A 21,037-nucleotide genomic window follows, 5' to 3' on the forward strand; every position below is an offset into this window, starting at 1 on the left:
TTCTCTCCCAGGTGTCACACAGAGGGCTAGGGTGGCCTTCTGCTCATCTCAGCATCACCAGCACACAGGAGATGTGCAAGATATAAGGAGCCGCCTCACCACACCTCAGGGTGAGCCTTTGCAAGGGACCAAAGACCCACATGAGGAGGTCAGGGAGATCAGGGTGGGGGCTGGCCTAGCCCCTGGTCCAGGTTAAGATGTCAGAATGGAAGTGAGACATCATAGATCACCTATATCCACAGCCTAATCACAAACAAACTCATTTATTTATATTTTTATTTAGATTCAGGTTAGTTAACGTACAGTGTAGTACTGGTTTCAGGAGTAGAACCTAATGATTCATTTCTTACATATGATACCCAGTGCTCATCCCAACAAGTGCCCTCCTCAACGCTCATCGTCCATTTAGCCCATCCCCCACCCACCTCCATCCAGCAACCCTCAGTTTGTTCTCTATAGTTAAGAGTCTCTTAGGGTTTGCCTCCCTCTCTGTTTTTATCATATTTTATTTTTCGTTCCCTTCTCCTATGCTCATCTGTTTTGTTTCTTTTTTTTAAATATAATTTATCGTCAAGTTGGCTAACATATGGTGTATACAGTGTGCTCTTGGTTTTGGGGGTAGATTCCCTGATTCATCGCTTACATGCAACACCCAGTGCTCTTCCCAACAAGTGCCCTCCTCAATGCCCATCACGCATTTCCCCCCTCTCCTCCGCCCTTCCATCAACCCTCAGTTTCTTCTCTGTATTTGAGATCTTCTTAAATTCCACATATATTTGTCTTCTCTGATTGACTTAGTTCATTTAGCATATTAGTGATAAAAAAATGAAATTTTGCCATTTGCAACATGGATAGAACTAGACTGTATTATGCAAAAACTCATTTTAGCCAATAGTTTTCACCTCTTCCTATTACAACTTTTCATCAGAATTTAGAAAGGTGGGCAAGCTTGAAAATAGTTTTCCTACTTTTGCTGACATTCTCTGGGGAACTGGCCAAGTTATCATGAGATACTCAGTGCCAGAGAGCAGAGAGGAGACACAACAGGAGGCTTCTGGATAACCTATATTATAGCTAACACAATGCCACAGAATAGCCAAAAAATATTACCAGCACATGTAAAATTCAACACAAAGAGGAAAAATTCACAAAGTAACCATTACTTCAAAAGTGCACTGGCTTTTGTGTCTCTACTCCTTAGGGACTGCTGGGCCTGAGTGCCAGAGTGACTAGAAAGGGAGAGAGGTATGACCCCTTGGCACAAATGCAGGCTGTGGGCAATGTTCCCTACCACCAGTGAGCCCAGCTCTGGCATCGGTCCAATCCTGTGAGCCAGCAGTAAGGATGAAAGTGTGCACATGTGTGCACACAGGCAAAGCAAGGTAAAAGAGGGCCCATAAATCCAAGAAGACATCAGCAGTTGTCCTGAACAAAGGTTGTTCAGAATGTGAGTTTACAAGGATAATTACCACCACATTACACAGAGCACAATAGCTTTGCTGTTAGCACCACAATTTGTCAGACGTGTCACGTGGAAAGCAGAACAGCTGTAACTGTTAGTGACAGGTTGATGAAAAATGGCTGACTTCCAAAGCACCTGGTCCCACAAGTCTGTATCGTAATCTTGTTCTTAAATTAAAACAACAACAAGCATACAAAAACTTTCCACTGCAGAAACTGTTGACCTGTTAAAATTTATGGAGAGAATTTTCAAGGCGTTGCTGTGCTGGTCTCTGTTCTCAGCCCACACGACCACAGGTGGCCTCCATGGGAAGAACCTAGCATTTAATTCAGAGGGGCTTGGATCCAAATCCTGTCTCTCCTGCTTACCAGCCCCATGTTCTGGGGAAAGAAGTTACCTTTTCTTTTTTCTTGTTAATTTTTTTAATGTTTATTTATTTTTGAGAAAGAAAGAGACAGAGAGACAGAGCATTAGTGGGGGAGGGGCAGAGAGAGAGGGAGACACAGAGTCACAGAGCTATCAGCACACAGCCCGATGCAGGGCTCGAACCCACAAACCATGAGATCATGACCTGAGCCAAAGTCGGACACTTACCCAACTGAGCCACCCAGGTGACCCAAGAAGTTACCTTTTCTGAGTTCATTCCATACAAGATGGAGATAATAATCTCTAAAGTACAAAGTTGTTACGAGCAGGAGAAATCACGGATGGAGCACTTATCACAGCACCTGGCAAATAACAAGTGTTCCGGAAATAGGATTACAGTTAAGTAGACTTGCCTACTTAAACATCACACTTGGTTGCATAATGCAGAGGTGACTACCTGTGTATTATTACACTTCTTAAAAAAAGAAATGGGAAGATCGTAAAACTCTGAGAAGGTAAGGGAAAGAAAAGAGGTGATAATAATTGAGGTTTCCCTCAGAGACTATACCCAGGAAATTACGCTTTTCCTAAAAGAACAATTTTGGAAACACAAACTGCTTATCTTCGCTTTCTTTTTTCTTTTCTTCCAGGAAAAAAGTTGCAATGAAGTCTCTTCATATCTGAAAGCCTTTGGCGAGCCCATGACACGGGGCCCATTTTCTAACTGACCACTCTTAACAAATTTTCTGTAATTGATATAATGAGGTATTTCATTTGACAAAATGTCTCATCTCCCCCTCTTAGAGACAGAAATTAGGCCCACAACATGGCTGGCACATCTTGTTGCTTACCTGGTGCCCCCAAGCTCACAAAAACGCTGCAAGCACTACCTAGAAAACTTGTACTAGTAAGGCTGAAATAATCTTAGAAGAGCCGAGGTCTTAAATCCTTTTATACGACATGAGAAAGCACCTCAAGTTCTAATTAAGCTAAAGCAATTAGCCACCCACAGATACTTAATGCTGCTTCCCATGGCCAGGCAATCATCTCTATTAAGACCCGTATTAAAGTAAGACACAAACCCAAAAGCTCGATCAGCACACACTTCCCACAAATCAATTACCCCTAGACACATTCAGTAAATACTCAGAGGCCAGCTCTGTGCCTTGCAGAGAGGGCCTGTATGGAAGAACTGCATCAGACATGACGAGGTGGTTGCAGAAAAGGAAGGGGCAAGCAGCACATGTGACCATTTGGGGTAACAAAACCCACTTGCTGCATCCCTGGTGGGTTTCCTGGTTTCCTGGTTGGTATAGAAATTAATGTGTCTACTCCACTTGGAAGGAGTACATCAAGCAAAACAGCCTCTGCCTGGTGTGACCAGACTCCGGTCCACACTGACAATTCATGGGAGGACTGTCCTCTCCCATGTCGCCATTTGTCATGGAAGTGCCAACAGGGTACACTCGGCAAGTTAGTGCAAGCCATCTGAATACATAATGCTTTCCCCAGCCCAGTTAGGTCTACTTCCCCCTAAGACTCCCTTCAGTGAAGGCAGTTCATTGTTTCCAGCCCAAGGCTGTTCCCAGACCAGCCACTGGCAACAGCTATGTGATGGTCAATAGATAACTGACAGGTATTTAAACACCCTCCTCAAGAACTGGGGTTGTTTCTGGTTTTCAGTCCAGTCAAGTAGTCCAATAACCCATCACTACTGAACTGAACAGGAGCCTTTCTAACCTGTGGGGTTTTATGGGGATTTGGGAAATTTCTTAACCATCAAGCAGATATCAAAAATGTATGAAAAGTAGGGGGGGAGCCAAGATGGAGGAACAGCATGGAAGCTTTTTGTGTCTTACGTCCAGGAAATACAGCCAGACCAACACTAAACCATCCTGCACACCTAGAAAACTGATTGGAGGATTAACACAACAATCTGCACAACCTGAACCACAGAATTCAGCAGGTACATGGCACGGAGAGGTGAACTTGGGGACTGAAGAGCCGCGGTTGGCAGGGAACAGCTTTTGAGGGGGGAGAGATGACAAAGACATGGTGGGGAGGGAGAATACGGGTAAAGCACCCCTACCCAAAAGCAGCTAGAGGGAACTAAACTAAAAAGGGAGAAAGAAGAAAGGAGAGGGTTTAAATTCCATTAAAACTGTAAACAAGGGGAGCACAGAGTCTGAAACTCTGCAGCTCAATACCTGGCGGTGCTCTGGTGGGAAGGGCGAATCCCCAGGAGCAGAGTGGGGTCCAGGAGGTTCCTGGGCCACACAGGGAATAGCAGCAGTTCCATGGCTGTAAGGACATTTGGTAGAAACTATTGAGGACCCCTGGTCCCAGCAGACCCAGAGAACGCCCACGTTTGCTGGTGTTGAAACAAGGTCGTTAAGGGTGAAGCCTGGTTCCAGATGTGTGTTGTGATTTTCCATAATCCCTGAAACGCTGGTGCTATACTATCTCATGAACTTTTTCTGGGGTGGGCTGGCACCTGGTCACAGTCTCGGGGCACCGGCAACAGCAGGGTCCAGCAAGTGTTCCTGGGTGCAGCCGACATTTGACCATTGCTTGGTGAGACACCAAGACCCTCCTGCAGAGGGGCAGAATGGTTCAAAGCTGCAGTCCTTCAGAAGTAAGGGGCTGGGAAAAACAGTCACATCTGAGACAAAACTAGGGACAGAGGTACTTCCTGGGGCTTAGTCATGGACAGTGAAAAAGTGGGGAGTGGACGAAAGCTGAAACAGAGGACGGGTGCACGATTGTTGATGGGGGAGAACAGAGTTCCGATACTAGAGACTAGATAGCTGGGTGACGCCATTTTCACTGCTCCACACCTGCGCATATGCACCTAGGAGCGCCACAACACTCCACCCCAGTAGGCTAGCAGTGCCATCAACTGGAGAACGGAGCCATTACACTTATCCCCACCCAACTGGGCCAACCTTGCTCTTCAAGAACACAAGTCTCACCGCCGGCATAGTTATGGACTAAAAAGCACTTCATAGTCTGACTTCTACAGGAAAACAAAGTAATTTCAGTCGTATTTAAATCTTTTAGCAGGTCCATCTATTCAATTTTTTTTTCCTCTTTTTAACTTCTTTTCTTTTTCATGAATACAGAAAGAGAAAAAAATCATTTTTATTTTCAATTTTTATCAAAAATATTTTTAATTTTTTTACTATATTTTTTACTTTTATGTAAGTTTTTTCAAATTCTACTTTACTTCCATCATTTTTAGTCCACCGATTCCCTCTTTTTTCTTTTTTCTTTTTCATTTCATTTCTTTTTCATGAACACAGCAAGAGAATTCATTTTTACTTTTAATCCTTAAAAATATTTTTACTTTTTTCTACTATATTCTTCAATTTTGTGTAAATTTTTTTCAAATTCTGTTTTACTTCCATCATTTCATTTTAGTCTACTTCAGTGCATTCATTTTTTTCAAATTCTCAAATGATTTCCTTTTTTTCCCCTTTTTTCTCTAATCTATCAAACCACTTTCAACACACAGACCAAAACATACCTAGGATCTAGCATCATTTATTCAATTTTGTGTGTGTGTGTGTGTGTGTGTGTGTGTTTAACTTTTTAATTTTAATATTTTTTAATTTTAATTTTTTAATTTTAATTTTTATACCTCATTAATTCCTTTTCTCCCTTCACAATGATGAAAAGAAGGAACTCATCCCAAAAGAAAGAGCACGAAGAAACAACAGCCAGGGACTTAACCAACACAGATACAAGCAAGATGTCTGAAACAGAATTTAGAATCACAATAGTAAGAATACTAGCTGGAGTCGAAAATAGACTAGAATCCTTTTCTGCGGAGATAAAAGAAGTAAATACTAGTTGGGATGAAATAAAAAATGCTAAAACTAAGCTGCAATCACGGATGGATGCCACAGCGGCAAGGATGGATGAGGCAGAACACAGAATCAGCGATATAGAGGACAAACTTATGGAGAATAATGAAGCAGAAAAAAAGAGGGAAATTAAGGCAAAGGAGCACGATTTAAGAATTAGAGAAATCAGTGACTCATTAAAAAGGAACAACATCAGAATCATAGGGGTCCCAGAAGAGGAAGAGAGACAAACAGGAGTAGAAGGGTTGTGTGAGCAAATCATAGTGGAAAACTCTCCTAACCTGGGCAAAAACACAGGCATCAAAATCCAGGAAGCACAGAGGACCCCCATTAGAGTCAACAAAAACCAACCATCAACAAGGCACATCATAGTCAAATGCAGAAAATACTCAGGCAAGGAGAGAATCATGAAAACAGCAAGGGAAAAAAAAGTCCCTAACCTACAAGGGAAGATAGATCAGGTTTGCAGCAGACCTATCCACAGAAACAAAGGAGGCCAGAAAGGAAAGGCAGGATATATTCAATGTGCTGAGTCAGAAAAATATGCACCCAAGAATTCTTTATCCAGCAAGGCTGTCATTCAGAATGGAAGAAGACATAAAAAGTTTCCCAGACAAACAAAAATTAAAGGAGTTTGTGACCACTAAACCAGCCCTGCAAGAAATCTTAAGGGGGACTTTCTGAGGGGAGAAAAGATTAATTAATTAATTAATTAATACCAAAAGAAACAAAGATTAGAAAGGACCAGAGAACACCAACAGAAACTCCAACTCTACAAGCATCATAATGGCAATAAATTCATATATTTCAGTACTCACTCTAAATGTCAATGGACTCAATGCTCCAATCAAAAGACATAGGGTAACAGAATGGATAACAAAACAAGATCCATCTATATGCTGTTTACAAGAGACCAACTTTAGACCTAAAGACACCTTCAGATTGAACGTAAGGGGATGGAGAACCATCTATCATGCTAATGGTCAACAAAAGAAAGCCAGAGAAGCCATACTTATATCAGACAATCTAGACTTTAAAATAAAGACTGTATCAATAGATGCAGAAGGGCATTATATCATAATCAAGGGGTCTATCCACCAAGAAGACCTAACAATTGTAAACATTTATGTCCCAAATGTGATAGCACCCAAATATATAAATCAATTAAGCATAAACATAAAGAAACTCATCGATAGTAACACCATAATAGGAGGAGATTTCAACACCCCACCCAAAGCAATAGACAGATCATCTAATCAAAGAATCAACAAGGAAACAATGGCTTTGAATGACACACTGGACTAGGTGGACTTAACAGATATATTCAGAACATTTCATCCTAAAGCAGAATATACATTCTTCTCCAGTGCACATGGAAAGTTCTCTAGAATAGACCAAACACTGGGACACAAATCAGCACTAAGTAAGTACAAAAAAGACTGAGATCATACTGTGCATATTTTCAGACCACAACGCTATGAAACTTAAAATCATCCACAAGAAAAAATTTGGAAAGGTAACAAATACTTGGAGACTGAAGAACATCCTACTAAAGAATGAATGGGCTAACCAAGAAGTTAAAGAGGAAATTAAAAAGTATATGGAAGCCAATGAAAATGATAACACCACAACCCAAAACCTCTGGGACACAGCAAAGGCGGTCATAAGAGGAAAGTATATAGCAATCCGGCCTTCCTAAAGAAGGAAGAAAGATCTCAGATAAACAACCTAACCTTATGCCTTAAAAAGCTGAAAAAAGAACAGCAAATAAAACCCAAAACCTGCAGAAGACAGGAAATAATAAAGATGAGAGCAGAAATTAATGCTATCGAAACCAAAAAAATCAGTAGAACAGATCAATGAAACCAGAAGCTGATTCTTTGAAAGAATTAACAAAATTGATAAACCACTAGCCAGTTTGATCAAAAAGAAAAAGGAAAGGACCCAAATAAATAAAATCAAGAATGAAAGAGGAGAGATCACTACAAACACAGAAGAAATAAAAACAATAATAAAAGAATATAATGAGCAATTATATGCCAATAAAATGGGCAATCTGGAAGAAATGGAGAAATTCCTAGAAACACATACACTACCAAAACTGAAACAGGAAATAATAGAAATTTGAACAGACCCATAACCAGTAAGGAACACAAACTAGTAATCAAAAATCTCCCCCCCAAAAATACAAATCAAAACCACACTCAGATATCACCTCACGCCAGTCAGAGTGACCAAAATGAACACATCAGGAGACTATAGATGCTGGAGAGGATGTGGAGAAACAGGAGCCCTCTTGCACTGTTGGTGGGAATGCAAACTGGTGCAGCCACTCTGGAAAATAGTGTGGAGGTTCCTCAAAAAATTAAAAATAGACCTACCCTATGACCCAGCAATAGCACTGCTAGGAATTTACCCAAGGGATACAGGAGTACTGACGCACAGGGGCACTTGTACCCCAATGTTTATTGCAGCTCTTTCAACAATAGCCAAATTATGGAAAGAGTCTAAATGTCCATCAACTGATGAATGGATAAAGAAATTGTGGTTTATATACACAAGGGAGTACTACGTGGCAATGAGAAAGAATGAAATACAGTCCTTTGTAGCAACATGGATGGAACTGGAGAGTGTTATGCTAAGTGAAATAAGCCATACAGAGAAAGACAGATACCATATGTTTTCACTCTTATGTGGATCCTGAGAAACTTAAAAGAAACCCATGGGGGAGGGGAAGGAAAAAAAAAAAAAAGAGGTTAGAGTGGAAGAGAGCCAAAGCATAAGAGACTGTTAAAAACTGAGAACAAACTGAGGGTTGATGGGGGGTGGGAGGGAGGGGAGGGTGGGTGATGGGTATTGAGGAGGGCACCTTTTGGGATGAGCACTGGGTGTTGTATGGAAACCAATTTGACAATAAATTTCATATATTGAAAAAAAAAACTCCCAAAAAACAATGGATTTCTAGGGGAATTCTACCAAACATTTAAGGAAGAGTTAACACCTATTCTCTTGAAACTGTTCCAAAAAATAGAAATGGAAGGAAAACGTCCAAAGTCTTTCTATGAAGCCAGCATTACCTTGATTCCAAAACCAGACAGAGATCCCACTAAAAAGGAGAACTATAGACCAATTTCCCTGATGAACATGGATGCAAAACTCCTCAACAAGATACTAGCCACTGATCCAACAATACACTAAAAAAATTATTCACCACGACCAAGTGGGGTTTATACCTGGGATGCAGGGCTGGTTCAATAAACGCAAAACAACTAACGTAATTCATCACATCAATAAAAGAAAGGACAAGAACCATATGATCCTCTCAATAGATGCAGAGAAAACATTTGACAAAATGTAGCATCCTTTCTTGATAAAAACCCTCAAGAAAGTAGGGATAGCAGGAGCATACCTCGAGATCATAAAAGCCACATATGAATGACCCAATGCTAGTATCATCCTCAATGGGGAAAAACTGACAGCTTTCCCCCTAAGGTCAGGAACAAGACAGGGACGTCCACTCTCACCACTGTTATTAAACATAGTATTGAAAGTCTTAGCCACTGCAATCAGACAACACAAAGAAATAAAAGGCACCCATATTGGCCAGGAGGAGCTCAAACTTTCACTCTTTGCAGATGACATGCTACTCTACAAGGAAAACCCAAAAGATTCCACCAAAAAACTGCTAGAATTGATTCATGAATTCAGCAAAGTTGCAGGATATAAAATCAACACACAGAAATCGGTTGCATTCCTATACACCAACAATGAAGTGACAGAAAGAGAAATCAAGGAATCGATCCCATTTACAATTGCACCAAAAAGCATAGAATACCTAGGAACAAATCTAACCAATGAGGTGAAAAATCTATACACTGAAAACTATAGAAAGTTTACGAAAGAAATTGAAGAAGACACAAAAAAGTGAAAAAAGATTCCATGCTCCTGGATAGGAAGAACATTGTTAAAATGTTGATACAACCCAAAGAAATCTACATATTCAATGCAATCCCTATCAAAATAACACCAGCATTCTTCACAGAGCTAGAACAAATAATCCTAAAATTTTTATGGAAGCAGAAAAGACCCCAAATAGCCAAAGAAATCTTGAGAAAGAAAACCAAGGCAGGAGGCATCATAATCCCAGACTTCAAACTATACTACAAGGCTGTAATCATCAAGACAGTATGGTACCGGCCCAAGAACAGACACTCAGATCAATGGAACAGAATAGAGAACCCAGAAATGGACCCACAAACGTATGGCCAACTAATCTTTGACAAAGCAGGAAAGAATATCCAATGGAATAAAGACAGTCTCTTCAGCAAGTGGTGCTGGGAAAACTGGACAGCGACATGCAGAAGAATGAACCTGGACCACTTTCTTACACCATACACAAAAAGAAACTCAAAATGGATGAAAGAACTAAATGTAAGACAGCAAGCCATCAAAATCCTTGAGGAGAAAGCAAGCAAAAAACCTCTTTGATCTTAGCCGCAGCAACTTCTTACTCAACATGTCTCCAGAGGCAAGGGAAACAAAAGCAAAAATGAACTACTGGGACCTCATCAAAATAAAAAGCTTCTGCACAGCAAAGGAAACAATCAGCAAAACTAAAAGGCAACTGACAAATGGGAGAAGATATTTGCAAATGACATATCAGATAAAGGGTTGGTATCCAAAATCTATAAAGAACTTAACAACTCAACACCCAAAAAACAAATAATCCAGTGAAGAAATGGGCAAAAGACATGAATAGACACTTCTCCACAGAAGACATCCAGATGGCCAACCGACACATGAAAAAATGCTCAACTTCACTCATCATCAGGGAAATACAAATCAAAACCACAATGAGATACCACTTTACACCTGTCAGAATGGCCAACATGAACAAGTCAGGCAACAACAGATGTTGGCGAGGATTCGGAGAAAGATCTCTTTTGCATTGTTGGTGGCAATGCAAGCTGGTGCAGCCACTCTGGAAAACAGTATGGAGGTTCCTCAAAAAACTAAAAATAGAACTACGCTACAAGCCAGCAATTGCACTATTAGGCATTTATCCAAGGGTACAGGTGTGCTGTTTCAAAGGGACACATGCACCCCCATGTTTATAGCAGTACTATCAACAATAGCCCAAGTATGGAAAGAGCCCAAATGTCCATTGATGGATGAATGGATAAAGAAGATGTGGTATATATATACAAGGGGGTATCACTCAGCAATCAAAAAGAATGAAATCTGGCCATTTGCAGCTACATGGTTGGGACTGGAGAGTATTATGCTAAGTGAAATTAGTCAGAGAAAGACAAAAATCCTATGACTTCACTCATATGAGGACTTCAAGAGGCAAAACAGATGAACATAAGGGAAGGGAAACAAAAATAATATAAAAACAGGGAGGGGGACAAAACAGAAGAGACTCATACATATGGAGAACAAACTGAGAGTTACTGGAGGGGTTGTGGGAAGGGGGATGGGCTAAATGGGTAAGGGGCATTAAGGAATCTACTCCTGAAATCATTGTTGCACTATATGCTACATGTAGCCATAAAAAATAAAAATAAAAATTATAAATATAAATATAAAAAATAAAAATAAATATAAAATAAAAAATATAAATATAAATATAAAATATAATAAATAATAAATATAAAAATACATATAAAAATACATATAAAATACATATAAAATATATTATAAATTATTATAAAATTATTAAAATATATTATTAAATTATTTATTTCTATTTATATTTATATATATTCATATGTATATATTTATATTTAATATATATTATTAATATATTGTAAATATATTATTAAAATATATTATAAAATTATTATAAAATATAAAATAAAAATATAAAATAAATATAAAAATAAATATAAAATAAATAAAAAATAAATATAAATATAAAATATAATAAATAAATATAATATGTAAATATAATTATATATAATATAAATAATATAAATATATATAATAAATATAAATATAAAAAATAAATATAAAAAATAAAAATGTAAAAAATAAAATAAAAATAAAAATTAAAAATTAAATAAATAAATAACATTACAAGAAACATTTTTTTAACTAAATAAAAGATGGCACTGGGGTACCTGGGCGGCTTAGTCAGTTGAGCATCCAAATCTTGATTTTGGCTCAGGTCATGATCCCATGGTTTGTAAGGTCAAGCCCTGCTTTGGGCTCTGTGCTGACAGTACGGAGCCTGCTTGGGATTCTCTCTCCCTCTCTCTGCCTCACCCCCAGTTGTTTTCTGTCTCTTTTTCTCTCTCAAATAAATAAACTTTAAAAAAAAATAGTATTCCAGAGGCTTGGGAAGGCTTGCGGCGGCTGGGCTTACCACGTCCTGCTGATCACTTATATTCCACCCACATCTGCCTAAATAACCAAGAAAACCACCAGAAGACTAGCAGAACGGACTCTCCAGAGCCAAGCATAGACAAGAGGCCCATGGAAGAGGGTAGGAAGGGCGGAGAGGTGGTGCGTGCTACATGGACTGGCGGGAGGGAGCCGGGGCGGTGGAGGGACAGCCTGCCCAGCAAGGCAGAGCCCCCGAGTCTTGCTTGCAAAAGCGGAGGGGCCAGATGGAGTGAGTTCTGACAGCCAGTGGGACTTAACATCTGGAATGTTATAAGTCAACAGCTCTGCTCAGAGAGCGGGAGGGCGAGAGGACACCAGGAGGGAGAGGTGTTGAGCCCCAGAAGATAGAGCTCAGCTTGGCGGGGAACAAAGGTGCTGGCTAGCGCCATCTCCCTCTCCCATCCCCCAACTGAAACCCCAAAGGGATTTCCCAGCACCAGTTCCCAGTACCGAACTTGCTTGCACGGTGCAAACACCCAACACTGTGCTTCTGTGGATCCATCCCTCCAACAGATCTGCCTGCCTCCCTTCCAGTGCTGCAGGGCCCCTCCCACAGGGGACCACCGATGGCAAAGCAAGCTAAGGCTGCCCCTCCAGCCCCTGTGCACCTTGTGGATCTACCCTAGCTAATACACCAGATCCCATCAAAGCAGTGCCACAAGCCTGGCAGTGTGCAAGTAGCCCAGACAGGGGCCACACCATTCCACAGTGAGTCCTGCCCCTGGGAGAGGGGAAGATAAGGTTCACACCAGTCTGACTGTGGCCCCAGTGGTGGGCTGGGGACAGACATCAGGTCTGATTGTGGCCCCGCCCACCAACACAAGTTACTCCAGACAGCACAGGGGAAGTGCCCCGAAGTTCTGTGTCACCCCAGGGACTATCCAAAATGACGAAACAGACGAATTCTCCCCAAAAGAAACTCTAGGAAGTAGTGACAGCTAACGAATTGATCAAAAACAATTTAAGCAATATAACGGAACAAGAATTTAGAATAATACTCATAAAATTAATTGCTAGGCTTGAAAAAAGTATAGAGGACAGCAGAGAATCTATTGCAACAGAGATCAAGGGACTAAGAAATAGTCATGAGGAGCTTAAAAATGCTATAAATGAGGTACAAAATAAAATGCAGGTGACCACAGCTCGGATTGAAGAGGCAGAGGAGAGAATAGGTGAATTAGAAGATAAAATTATGGAGAAAAGAGGAAGCTGAGAAAAAGAGAGATAAAAAAATCCAGGAGTATGAGGGGAGAATTAGAAAACTAAGTAATGCAATCAAATGGAACAATACCCGTATCATAGGAATTCCAGAAGAGGAAGAGAGAGAGAAAGGGGCTGAAGGTGTACTTGAACAAATCATAGCTGAGACCTCCCCTGATCTGGGGAAGGAAAAAGGCATTGAAATCAAAGAGGCACAGAGAACTCCCTTCAGACATAACTTGAATCAATCTTCTGCACAACATATCATAGTGAAACTGGCAAAATACAAGAATAAAGAGAAAATTCTGAAAGCAGCTAGGGATAAACATGCTCTAACATATGAAGGTAGACCAATAAGACTAGTGATGGATCTATCTGCTGAAACTTGGCAGGCCAGAAAGGAATGGCAGGAAATCTTCAATGTGATGAACAGAAAAAATATGCACCCGAGAATCCTTTATCCAGCAATTCTATCATTTAGAACAGAAGGAGAGATAAAGGTCTTCCCAAACAAACAAAAACTGAAGGAATTCATCACCACTAAACCAGCCCTACAAGAGATCCTAAGGGGGATCCTGTAAGACAAAGTACCAGAGACATCACTACAAGCCTGAAACCTACAGACATCACAATGACTCTAAACCTGTATCTTTCTATAACAACACTGAATGTAAATGGACTAAATGCTCCAACCAAAAGACATAGGGTATCAGAATGGATAAAAAAACAAGACCCATCTATTTGCTGTCTACAAGAGACTCATTTTAGACCTGAGGACACCTTCATATTTAAAGTGAGGGGATGGAGAACTATCTATCATGCTACTGGAACTCAAAAGAAAGCTGGAGTAGCCATACTTATATCAGACAAACTAGACTTTCAATTAAAGGCCGTAACAAGAGATGAAGAAGGACATTATATAATAATTACAGGGTCTATCCATCAGGAAGAGCTAACAATTATAAATGTCTATGTGCCGAATACGGGAGCCCCCAAATATATAAAACAATTAATCACAAACATAAGCAACCTTATTGATAAGAATGTGGTAATTGCAGGGGACTTTAATACTCCACTTACAACCATGGATAGATCATCTAGACACAGGATCAATAAAGAAACAAGGGCTCTGAATAATACATTGGATCAGATGGACTTGACAGATATGTTTAGAACTCTGCATCCCAAAGCAACACAATATAGTTTCTTCTCAAGTGCACATGGAACATTCTCCAAGATAGATCACATACTGGGTCACAAAACAGCCCTTCATAAGTTTACAAGAATTGAAATTATACCATGCATATTTTCAGACCACAATGCTATGAAGCTTGAAATCAACCACAGGAAAAAGTCTGGAAAACCTCCAAAAGCATGGAGGTTAAAGAGCACCCTACTAAAGAATGAATGGGTCAACCAGGCAATTAGAGAAAAAATTAAAAAATATATGGAAACAAATGAAAATGAAAATACAATAATCCAAATGCTTTGGAATGCAGCAAAGGCAGTCCTGAGAGGAAAATACACTGCAATCCAGGCCTATCTCAAGAAACAAGAAAAATCCCAAATACAAAATCTAACAGTACGCCTAAAGGAAATAGAAGCAGAACAGCAAAGACACCTCAAACCCAGCAGAAGAAGAGAAATAATAAAGATCAGAGCAGAAATAAACAATATAGAATCTAAAAAAACTGTAGAGCAGATCAACGAAACCAAGAGTTGGTTTTTTGAAAAAATAAACAAAATTGATAAACCTCTAGCCAGGCTTCTCAAAAAGTAAAAGGAGATGACCCAAATAGATAAAATCATGAATGAAAATGGAATTATTACAACCAATCCCTCAGAAAAACAAGCAATTATCAGGGAATACTATCAAAATTATATGCCAACAAACTGGACAACCTGGAAGAAAATAGACAAATTCCTAAGCACCCACACACTTCCAAAACTCAAACAGGAAGAAATAGAAAACTTGAACAGACCCATAACCAGCAAAGAAATGGAATCAGCTATCAAAAATCTCCCAACAAATAAGAGTCCAGGACCAGATGGCTTCCCAGGGGAGTTCTACCAGACATTTAAAGCAGAGATAATACCTATCCTTCTCAAGCTGTTCCAAAAAATAGAAAGGGAAGGAAAACTTCCAGACTCATTCAATGAAGCCAGCATTACTTTGATTCCTAAACCAGACAGAAACCCAGCAAAAAAAGAGAACTACAGGCCAATATCCCTGATGAATATGGATGCAAAAATTCTCAATAAGATACTAGCAAATCGAATTCAACGGCATATAAAAAGAATTATTCACCATGATCAAGTGGGATTCATTCCTGGGATGCAGGGCTGGTTCAACATTCGCAAATCAATCAACGTAATACATCACATTAACAAAAAAAAAGAGAAGAACCTATGATCCTATCAATCGATGCAGAAAAGGCCTTTGACAAAATCCAGCACCCTTTCTTAATAAAAACCCTTGAGAAAGTCGGGATAGAAGGAACATACTTAAAGATCATAAAAGCCATTTATGAAAAGCCCACAGCTAACATCATCCTCAACGGGGAAAAACTGAGAGCTTTTTCCCTGAGATCAGGAACACGACAGGGATGCCCACTCTCACCGCTGTTGTTTAACACAGTATTAGAAGTTCTAGCATCAGCAATCAGACAACAAAAGGAAATCAAAGGCATCAAAATTGGCAAAGATGAAGTCAAGCTTTCACTTTTTGCAGATGACATGATATTACACGTGGAAAACCTGATAGACTCCACCAAAAGTCTGCTAGGACTGATACATGAATTCAGCAAAGTCACAGGATACAAAATCAATGTACAGAAATCAGTTGCATTCTTATACACTAATAATGAAGCAACAGAAAGACAAATAAAGAAACTGATCCCATTCACAATTGCACCAAGAAGCATAAAATACCTAGGAATAAACCTAACCAAAGATGTAAAAGATCTGTATGCTGAAAATTATAGAAAACTTATGAAGGAAATTGAAGAAGATATAAAGAAATGGAAAACATTCCGTGCTCATGGATTGGAAGAATAAATATTGTTAAAAGGTCAATACTAACCAAAGCTATCTACACATTCAATGTAATCCCAATCAAAATTGCACCAGCATTCTTCTCGAAACTAGAACAAGCAATCCTAAAATTTGTATGGAACCACAAAAGGCCCCGAATAGCCAAAGTAATTTTGAAGAAGAAGATGAAAGCAGGAGGCATCACAATCCCAGACTTGAGCCTCTACTACAAAGCTGTCATCATCAAGACAGCATGGTATTGGCACAAAAACATACACATAGACCAATGGAATAGAATAGAAACCCCAGAATTAGACTCACAAAAGTATAGCCAACTAATCTTTGACAAAGCAGAAAACAATATCCAATGGAAAAAAGACAGTCTCTTTAACAAATGGTGCTGGGAGAACTGGACAGCAACATGCAGAAGGATGAAACTAGACACTTTCTTACACCATTCACAAAAACAAACTCAAAATGGATAAAGGACCTGAATGTGAGACAGGAAACCATCAAAACCCTAGAGGAGAAAGCAAGAAAAAAACCTCTCTGACCTCACCCACAGCAATTTCTTACTTGACACATCCCCAAAGGCAAGGGAATTAAAAGCAAAAATGAACTATTGGGACCTCATGAAGATAAAAAGCTTCTGCACAGCAAAGGAAACAATCAACAAAACTAAAAAGCAACCAACAGAATGGGAAAAGATATTTGCAAATGACATATTGGACAAGGGGCTAGTATCCAAAATCTATAAAGAGCTCACCAAACTCCACACCTGAAAAACAAATAACCCAGTGAAGAAATGGGCAGAAGACATGAATAGACACTTTTCCAAGGAAGACATCCAGATGGCCAACAGGCACATGAAAAGATGCTCAACGTCGCTCCTCATCAGGGAAATACAAATCAAAACCACACTCAGATACCACCTCACGCCAGTCAGAGTGGCTAAAATGAACAAATCAGGAGACTATAGATGCTGGCAAGGATGTGGAGAAACGGGAACCCTCTTTCACTGTTAGTGGGAATACAAAGTGGTGCAGCCGCTCTAGAAAACAGTGTGGAGGTTCCTCAACAAATTAAAAATACATCTACCCTATGACCCAGCAATAGCACTGCTAGGAATTTACCCAAGGGATACAGGAGTACTGATGCACAGGGGCACTTGTACCCCAATGTTTATAGCAGCTCTTTCAACAATAGCCAAATTATGGAAAGAGCCTAAATGTCCATCAACTGATGAATGGATAAAGAAGTTGTGGTTTATATACACAATGGGATACTACTTGGCAATGAGAAAGAATAAAATATGGCCTTTTGTAGCAACGTGGATGGAACTGGAGAGTGTTATGCTAAGTGATATAAGTCATACAGAGAAAGACAGATACCATATGTTTTCACTCTTATGTGGATCCTGAGAAACTTAACAGAAGACCATGGGGGAGGGGAAGGAAAAAAAAAGGTTAGAGAGGGAGGGAGCCAAAACATAAAAGACTCTTAAAAACTTAGAACAAACTGAGGGTTGATGGGGGGGTGAGAGGGAGGGGAGGGAGGGTGATGGGTATTGAAGAGGGCACCTGTTGGGATGAGCACTGTGTGTTGTATGGAAACCAATTTGACAATAAATTTCATATTTAAAAAAAATTTTAAAAATATTCCTAGGAGCATTAAATTAAATTTTTCATTAAAAATATCCAAAAGAAACATGAAATTAATTATAATGGGATATTTTATTTAACCCCCTATATAAAAATATCATTTTGACATATAATAAATATAAAAGATAATTAATGAGATAGCTAACATTCTTTTTTTCCATATATTCTTTCTCTGGTACCATAAGGGACTGTGCAGACCTAGAGCTGTATTTAAACAGACGTGGAAAGACTTTTCACAATTCACTGTTCTATGAACAAGCAGGTTACCAAGTTGTATATGATGATTTCATTCTAACTTTATTAGGTAATAGTTATTTCTGAGAAGTAGAATTTCATTGGTCTCGATTTTCTACATGTGCCCTTTAATATTTTCTAAATATCTTTGCAGCAAACATGCAATGCTTTAATTATCAGGAAAATTTTAAAGCTCATCTCAAAAAAAAAAAAAAAAAAAGAACAGAATGTGGCTTATTTTAAGTCATTACACCCTGATCCTGTGAGCGTTGTAGCCATCACCCTATTTCCAACCAATAGAAGTTATGGTGAAACAGGATGTCCCCTGCCCATCCCCCACCCAGCCCCAGCAACTGTCATACTTACAGCCAATCATCATGATGGCCACTGCAAAGATTTTCTCGATGTCTGTGGATGGGGCAATGTTTCCAAAGCCCACGCTGGTAAGGCTGGTCATAGTGAAATACAATGAGGAGATATAGACGGAATTCTTGCTGGGACCACCTTCCCACTTCCCTGAGCCAGATCCATTGAACTGGTAAGGGGTGCCAATGTCCATCGCCAGTTGGTAGAGCCAGCTGTTGTTGCGGATGGTCTTGGTGTCTTCATCAAAGATCTCGTAGTCCCCAATGCTGTACCAGATGCAGGCCATCCAGTGAGCAGCCAGCCCAAACACACACACCAGCAGCACCAGCACAGCGGCTCCGTATTCAATGTAGTGGTCCAGCTTACGGGCCACTCGCCCAAGACGTAGCAGCCGGACAACCTTCAGTGAGCTGAATAGGCTGCTGATGCCCTGGGAGAAGAGGAGCAGAGCATGAGGGCCAAGAACTAAAGATACTACTACTCCTTCCCTCCTCCCTGCCTGGGCTGTTTCCTTCAGCATGGTGTATTTCCACAAGATGAAATATTGTGCAACCCTTTAAAAAATGTTTTAATGTAATTCATGATATGGAGAAATGCTCATACATATTTGTACAGTTATGCATGATACAATTTGAATTTTATTCCAAGATATATGAATTTCCATTTGCTTTTTCCTACTTCCATTAAAAAGCAGATTAAAAAAAAAAAGACAAGCAAGACAAATAAAATTAGATTTTTATTCTAATTATATTATGATAAGTATACAAATATATATGAGCATATTTCATACCACTACTATTTTAAAACAATTTTAAGGGTTATATAATATTTCATTTTAAGTAATATGAAATATTTTAAGAGTTGTATAATATTTATTTCATATTGTATAATATTTCATTCTAATTATACTGTACATAAGTGTACAAGTATTTATGTATTCAATAAATGGCTAGGGAACACACATAGAAAAGTAAGATATTAATAGTTGTTACTGCTGCATTGTTGAGTTATGGAATTACAGAATATTTTTTGTTATATTTGTATATATTTTTGTTACATCTAAATATACTTAATTTCTAAAATTGAAATTGTTACTTTTACAGTTAGAAAAAATATGTATTTAAAAAACAGTTTTAAAAAGATAAAAATGTATTAAAGACACAATTGAGAAGAATAAAAAGCTAAGATTCTGTTTTCTCAGGAGAGTTACAAATTTTTGGAAACTACATCACTCCCATCAGGCCAGGGATTATACAATCAGACACCATATATTCAAACACAATCAAGGAATCTCCAAGCTACAAGGAAGCTTCCAATTTCACCTGATCAAGCCTCCTATCATCCTGTGGACCCTGGCAGTGCATGTCTAGTCTCCAAATAGTGGTTCTCCAAGGGAATAGCAGTAGTGGAAAGAACACCAGAGTAGAAATCTGGAAAACAGGTCTGAGACTGAAGTAAACCACTAACTTGCTATATGAATTTGGACAAGTCAATTGGCTCTCTCATCCAATTGCCTCTCTCATCCCAATGAGGGAAGTGGACTAGAGGAAATGTAACATTATAGAAGCCACTGCATTCAAAATCCCCAAATTCCTATAGCTTTTCCTACTTCCATGAAAAAGGAAATAAACAAGCAAACAAAATAGAGACATCTCTTTGCACCACAACCGCAGTCTCCCTCACACAGCAAAAATCCAACAGCAGGATGATGTCCTTCACCAAGCAGAATGAATGACTTTTCACCATTCTAAACACTGGACAGTTTCCAGGTCACTGCTAGTCTCTCTTGCTCCCTGTTCCCTTAATAACAACCCCCAAGGGTCAGGTTATGTCACAGACAGAAGGAAAATGTGTAAATGCTTTCTGATGACCTGTTGTCAGAGGCTCACCAAGGCTGCTTCCTCTTCCTGGACATCTCCCAGCCTCTTCCCATCTTGGTGGGTCTTTGAGACTGGTTCTCATCAATGGATGTGAGGTGAAGTGTGTACCATTTCCAGGTCAAGGCAGTTAAAAGGAAGTATGCTTTCTCTTCCCTTTGACATACCTTCCAGATGAGACTAGTGTGACCCTGAAGCCAAGTAATAAAGATGGTGGACATGCAGCATGGAAGAAGCCTGGGTCCCTGAAAGACTATGTGGAACACCCTCTCCTTCCCAATCAATCTGAATCATATTATGATGTGAATGAAAAAAGAAACCTCTGAAACAAGCCACCAAAACTCTGGAGGATATTTGGTACAGTAGATACTATTAGCCTTCCCTGATACGTGAACACACAAACTGTATGTAGCATAGCCTTGTCCATAAAGACCACAAATCAGGCTGCCACACAAATTACTTTTGTTGAGGTGAGAGTGGGGAAGATGGGATTTATTGCACCTTTATTTTATTTTATTTTTTTTGGTTTGGCTTTTTTATTTTTTTTTCAAATTTTTATTTAAATTCTAGTTAGTATTGCACCTT

The 21,037-nt window shown here is 39.3% G+C and overlaps 1 protein-coding gene across 3 annotated transcripts in view; it reads right to left on the minus strand.

The window, feature by feature from the left end:
- KCNH1 (potassium voltage-gated channel subfamily H member 1) overlaps positions 1 to 21,037 on the minus strand; it is a 387,829-nt gene that overhangs the window by 218,237 nt on the left and 148,555 nt on the right. For all 3 annotated transcript variants that reach the window (XM_019429238.2, XM_019429242.2, XM_019429239.2), the window contains exon 7: positions 18,576 to 19,005. In XM_019429238.2, coding sequence (XP_019284783.2) covers positions 18,576 to 19,005 — 430 coding nt within the window. The remainder of the gene's footprint in view (positions 1 to 18,575; positions 19,006 to 21,037) is intronic.

This window comes from Panthera pardus, unplaced genomic scaffold (assembly GCF_024362965.1).
Source record: "Panthera pardus isolate Hobbes unplaced genomic scaffold, ASM2436296v1 HiC_scaffold_21, whole genome shotgun sequence".
In the NCBI taxonomy this organism is placed as follows: Eukaryota; Metazoa; Chordata; class Mammalia; order Carnivora; family Felidae; genus Panthera; species Panthera pardus.